The sequence below is a fragment of the Elgaria multicarinata genome, chromosome 2 (assembly GCF_023053635.1).
Source record: "Elgaria multicarinata webbii isolate HBS135686 ecotype San Diego chromosome 2, rElgMul1.1.pri, whole genome shotgun sequence".
NCBI lineage: Eukaryota > Metazoa > Chordata > Lepidosauria > Squamata > Anguidae > Elgaria > Elgaria multicarinata.
In genome coordinates, this window is record NC_086172.1 from 4,535,396 (window position 1) to 4,541,395 (window position 6,000).

Sequence of the window (6,000 nt, forward strand, 5' to 3'; positions counted from 1 at the left end):
TTTATTTGATGTGCACAATACTTACATTTGGTAGAAATTAGATGCCACATGTTCCATTATTCTATACCATATACCCCTATAACATAATGTAATCGGCGTCACTGAAATTAATCCATATTGATGGTGATATCACAGCTCACAGTGTATATTTTCTACCATTAAAAGGAATGCCAGGTATCTTGAACTGCCTTAAGTAAAGCCGTGAAAATATTTCAGTTACTCTAAGGGCCTTGCTAGACCTACCTGATAATCTGGTGGGGAGTCGGGGCGAGGCCGCGCTGCAGCTAGCGCGGGCCGTCGCCCCTAGCTAGACGTAACACGCGATGGGGTAAGGGAAGGCCCCGTCGTGTCGGCCATTTCTTTTATCTTAAAGGGGCCATGTGCGCACCAATGGAAAAGTTTTTTTGCTATAGTTTTGTCCTTGGTCATTTCTGCCCCTATTCCAAAAGCTGGGCGGTCCTATTTGGCAGCGTTAGAAACAACACAACTCCTGGGAGAAATCTATCTGGTCGATGAAGTGATGGGTATCGTCATGATACTGATGTCTGTTTCTATAACTGAAAGAGCTTATAGCCTAGACCAGTGCCCAAAGTGGGCGGTATTGCCCCCTTGGGGGTGGTGGGATTGCATAGGGGGCGCTAACAGGCAAAGGGGCAACAGGGGGGCCCTCGAGGTGGTCTCTCCAGAAGGGCCTAAAACCCAGGGACCGAGCAGGAAGGAGCGGCAAATTCAGCTGCTCTCCCCACACCGCTCCTGCTCAGGAAGGACTTTCTCACTCACGCAGCCGCTCTCTCCTCCTATCTCAAGCCCACAGCAGCCCCACCAGAAGTAGGGGGTGGGGGAAGCGCCCACAGGAGGCAGCAGAGCAGGAAACAGTGGCAAATTCAGCTGCTCTGCCCACTCTTCTCCTGCCTAGGAGGGCCCAGGGCTTTTTTCCTGCTGGAGCCACCCTGCCGCCTGCTCGCTCGCTCCCTCCCTCGGCCAGAGCTGCTCCCTCCTACAAGCTGCCCCGGCAGACCTCTAGCGATAGTTGCTGCACAAGGCAGCAGCCATGTGGCGGAGAGGAAGGCGCATGTGGAGGACGGCGGGCGGCAGAGCAGCTGCCAAGAACAGCAGTCAGCCGGCAGGCTGGTTGGGGAGCAGGACTGCTTGTGCTGCTGCAAGGTATCACCAGGCTCCCTTCCCCTGTCAGGAGTTGCAGATTGGGGCCATCTCCCCTCTGAGCGGCTGCCCTCCTGTCCTAATCAGCCTGGCAGCTATTGTGAGGCTTGGGGGGAGGGGGGGTTGGAGAGAGAGAGAGAGAGAGATGCTGTATGTCTGTGTGTGTGCTCCCACCCCCCAAAAAATCTGGACTACAACAGGATTGGGAGAGAAAAGAAAAGGGGGAGGGAGAGAGAATGGCAATTCCCCAGGCAATTCCCCTGGCTAAAGAAGATTCAGCAGCACCTTTTTCCAGAATGCTTGCTGAAACCATTCCTATCTGCCCTTGCTTATTTCAGGGTGTCCAACCCTCTTTTTTCAAGCGTTCTTTCGGTAAACATGGCATGTGTGTATCTTGTGTCACCATAAAAACAGAGCTGCAGCACAATCCTAAGTATGTCTACTCAGAAGTAAGCCCCACTGAGATCAATAGAATTTACTCTGAGGTAAATGTGCATAGGACTCAGCCTGAAAACGAAGAGAGGGCGAAGAAAAGACAGGAGAAAATGAATTGTAGAAATAGAATAGCAAGGTAATTGTGGGATATTTAACCATATTTAAAGACAATAAGTACATTGAAATTAGTGCCCCTCTACTTCAGTCCCAGCCAGATTTTCCATAGGAAAACTCTGTACCAGGTGGCAGATAATTATTTTTAAATTTTAATTAAAATACATTATCCTTTCCTATAACAAAATGGTGCTTACTCCTAAGTAAGTGTGTTCCACTGAAGAAGGAAATCCTATTTGATTCATGTATTCATGCTAGTGTGACATGATAAGTTAAAGGCACAATTTTATGCATGTTTAGACAGAAAAAAGTCCTTCAACTCCTAGAATCCCCTCTAAATGGGAAGCACCTGCCCCAGGCTTGCCGAGGGAGGGAGGGAAACGAGAGTGAATGCCTCTGTTTGCAGCCAGCATGGCAGGGCACACCAATTGGATTTTGAATAAAGTATTCAATTAATTGTTACTGTTTTGAATTTTATTGATATTATCTTCCTTGGTGGGTCATTGAAAAACACTGTTCCGAATAATGATTTTTATAGGGTAGGGTAGGGGGGCGCTGGACATGAGTTTGTGGAACCAAGGGGGCGGTGACCTGAAAAAGTTTTAGAACCACTGGCCTAGACCGTAAAATGACGATGAGAGAAAGTTAAAATACCACAGCAATTTATTATACTTATGGCAGAACATACTTGTACATACTGAAGAGATTGCATGAGTTTGTGAAGGACACAAAGATAGTAGTAGTTTTGACCCCCATTTATTTGTGTATTAGGTAATTAACAAAATAGGATGTCGTATTTTTGTACATGTCTTGAAATAGAATCACTAACCACTTGCAAACCACACTGAGCTTTTAATAGAAAAAGTGGTGGCTTAATGCTTCCCCACCAGAAATGTTAAGATTAAGTTTGCTATTAGATTGCAGCCAGAATAGTCTTCAAAACAGGAAGAAAGCCGTGCTCCGCTCTCTGCCTCTTTTCCTTGTTTAAGTTGATGTGATAATTCATTACAGATTTTCTTTCTTTGACAGAGTGCCTACCGCAGAAATGGGATGACTTTTCTTGCTTGCTAATATGGTTGTGGCTACAGCAACAGGAAAGACAGTGTTATATTAAGGTGACTTTTTCCTTTGTCCCCTTCATGGAAGGGGAAAAACCATTTTTGGTGGGTGGGGGGACCCTCCAGTGTCTGCCTCGACATTTGTGAGTGGGCTGGTTTGTTTTGACTATCAACTGGCTGTCTCTGACTCTTTCTTCAGCCCCCTCAATTGTTACTCTTGTATTCTAAATGAAACATTTAGCTAATTAATGGCAGGATGTTTGGGATATTGTGTAGGTGGATAAAAATGCAGTTACACAATTTTGAAATATCCAACAGATTTTATTGTAGTACCAGCCCACATATCTAACTGTAGTATCCTTTTTGTTAATTTTAATCCATCACTATATATCATTTATACATCAGGACAAAAAGGATTTCTTTTCTGTGCTTTAAACTACAAATTATCTTGCCTGTTCTCCTTTACCAGGAGGATAATTTTCAGAGAGGTGTTGATTGATGTATTTTTAAAACTAGGCTTATAAAGCCATTATTCCTTCAGTGTAATTTGAAAAGAAATGTATTGTCCAGGAGCTGTGAGCCAGGAAGTCCTTGCTATAAAATCTCAGTCTAGCTATGAACTCACTGGGCAGCCCATCATTTCTGAGCCTCAGCATTCTTTCTGCAATATGGGTATAATAATACTGGTCTACTTTCCTGGGTTTTTGTAAGACGGTAATTGCCAACTGGTTTAATATGAGAGAACTGCTATTATACTATGATAAATTAATTACTAAATAAAGCCTCCTGTGAGCCCAAAGCACCCTCCCACAGTCATGTTAAGGTGAGTAATTCTGGCCCATCTCTGCATCAGATCTGGCTGAATCATTTGTAATCACTCCCTATGCAGAGATGCTCCAGAATCTACCCCTCCTAATAGAAAGATGCTTGTGTCTGTTCAAAGATCTGGGCAAAGCTCCTTCAGTTAGGTAGCAAACATGGATCAGTGAGTCATACAGAGACACAGGGAGCAGACTCCGCAGAATACAGGTAAATTACTCTGTTGCTCTTTAAGTACACATTTTCAGTTGCAAGAGTGAAGTGTGTATACGATAATGTTTTAACTCAAGAAAAGATAAGTTTTTGTTTTTCAGCAGCAGTACTGCTGAAAACAATGAATTTTACATTCGCTGAACACTTAAAGATTAAGTATTATTAATAAACTTGGTGCTCCAGTTTGCCAGTGGGGCTGACTCACTGTTCTCAACAAACTCAACAAATACAGATGACCTACTATACATGTAAGCATTCCATGCCCCAGAACAATTATTATTATTTATTATTATTTATTTATATAGCACCATCAATGTACATGGTGCTGTACAGAGTAAAACAATGCATATTTCTCTCTCTCTCTCTCTCTCTCTCTCTCTCACACACACACACACACACACACACACACACACACACACACACACACACACTCTCTCTCTCTCTCTCTCGCTATCACACACACACACACACACACAGAGAGAGAGAGGAAGACAGAATTATGCTTTGATCTTTGGTCTGTACTCTTAAACATAGGGCATTTGAGCTGAAATACATGGCAGTGCCCAAGATCCGATAAAATGTCTTCTCCATTGAAATAAACAACACCACATCTTAATGATCTTGAAAAAACAATATTAAAATGTAAAACCTGACTGAAGACAATAAAATCTTATGAGTGACTACATAAAAGCTTATCTTTGCTCAGATGTCACATTTGTGCTTTCAGTATTTTGTTGAATCAGAGCATTGAGATCTATGATTCCCTTTGCTGCCCCCCGCCCCCAACTCTTCCTCTGAATTCTGCGGAAGAAGCCAACAGCTCTCTTCAGTCCATCCCATGTACCATATTTCTTCGATTCTAAGACGCCATCGATTGTAAGACGCACACTAATTTCAGTACCACCAACAGAAAAAAAGCTTTGATAGTAAATAGAAATAGTAAACGCACCCGTGATTCTAAGACGCACCCCGTTTTTAGAGATTTTTATATGGGGGGAAAAGTGAGTCTTAGAATTGAAGAAATACAGTATTTCATTTTGGTGGTATTTCGTGCATGGCCTGTTCTTCAGTCTGTACTTTTCCTTTTCTATTAATTTCAAAGAAGATAAAGTTACAAAACAAAATCCCCTCATTTACAGTAATTACAACTGTTCCAGAACAAAATAAAATGAGTTCGTTTCTCTCTTTTTCTTTTCCCTTTTTTACATGGGAGAGGAATCAATTATTGTTATTTTGTTTGTACTTTTCATACAGGATTTTCTTTGTACTTCATGAAGATTATAGCAGTACACAGTGCAAACTGTGGTAAGATCTGAACAGAAAAAGGAATGGCTTTGGCTATCATTTTAGACTGGAAACTCATTGAATGTTTTGCTTAAACCTTCCATTGACAAATGCTATTGTAGTAGAATTAATGACAAGGGCCAACGACTTAAAGATTCCAAACAGAGAACATTTACAATCAACGGACAGAATTATTGTATGGACTTCCCTCCTGACTCTGAATTTTTTTTAAAATGAAAATGTGACTCTTCATCTGGTGAATTATTGCAATTAATATAGTCAATATTATAGTGGCATAGTTGTACTTAAAAACATTTTATGTCATTTTCTGGAACTAATCTGCATGTTGAAAAACTAAAAATAATGTGCACAATAAAAAAACATTTCTGATGTTCTGTCTGCGCTTGCAGAAATGTATGATTAAACTTTCTTTTTATCATGATTTCTTATTTTTCTTGGCGTCCATAATGATGGAAAATTATATGCTTGCTGTAAACATCCAGACTTTTTAAAAGGACACCAGCATTTATTGTATTTGGTTTCGATCTGCAGGCATATAGGCAAAAGAAAACATTTTGGGCCAAGAATACTGGAATAAAAATTCCTTCTCTAGCTGTATCTTTCCCAGATTTTACATTTGTTTAAAAAAATATGCATAAGCAGGAAAAGGTACTGGCATTTCTCTCTTACTGGTACACTTACAACCCCAGAGAATGAAAAATCAACATATATTTCTCTTAGAAATATGACAGATTATGTTTTTGTTGGTCTGCTGTATAGTTGTTTGTCTTGAACAGTTTGACAGGCAATTATTTATAAAATCTAAGTTTGTTCAATAAGACCATATAGTAACCTTTCTTTTCTCGAAGAAGCAAAAGTTATAAGGAAGCCAAGAAGCAAACATTTATATGGGAAA

The 6,000-nt window shown here is 41.0% G+C and overlaps 1 protein-coding gene across 2 annotated transcripts in view; it reads left to right on the forward strand.

Moving 5' to 3' along the window:
* The window catches only part of SUPT3H (SPT3 homolog, SAGA and STAGA complex component), a 349,923-nt gene extending 344,185 nt beyond the window's left edge, over window positions 1-5,738 (forward strand). Inside the window, exons 12-13 of one of the 2 annotated variants that reach the window (XM_063115942.1) lie at window positions 2,740-2,825; window positions 5,055-5,738. In XM_063115942.1, the coding sequence (XP_062972012.1) occupies window positions 2,740-2,781 (42 nt within the window). In that variant the 3' untranslated portion in view covers window positions 2,782-2,825; window positions 5,055-5,738. The remainder of the gene's footprint in view (window positions 1-2,739; window positions 2,826-5,054) is intronic. The other variant, XM_063115943.1, reaches the window with a different exon arrangement.
* The last annotated feature ends 262 nt before the right edge of the window (window positions 5,739-6,000 follow it).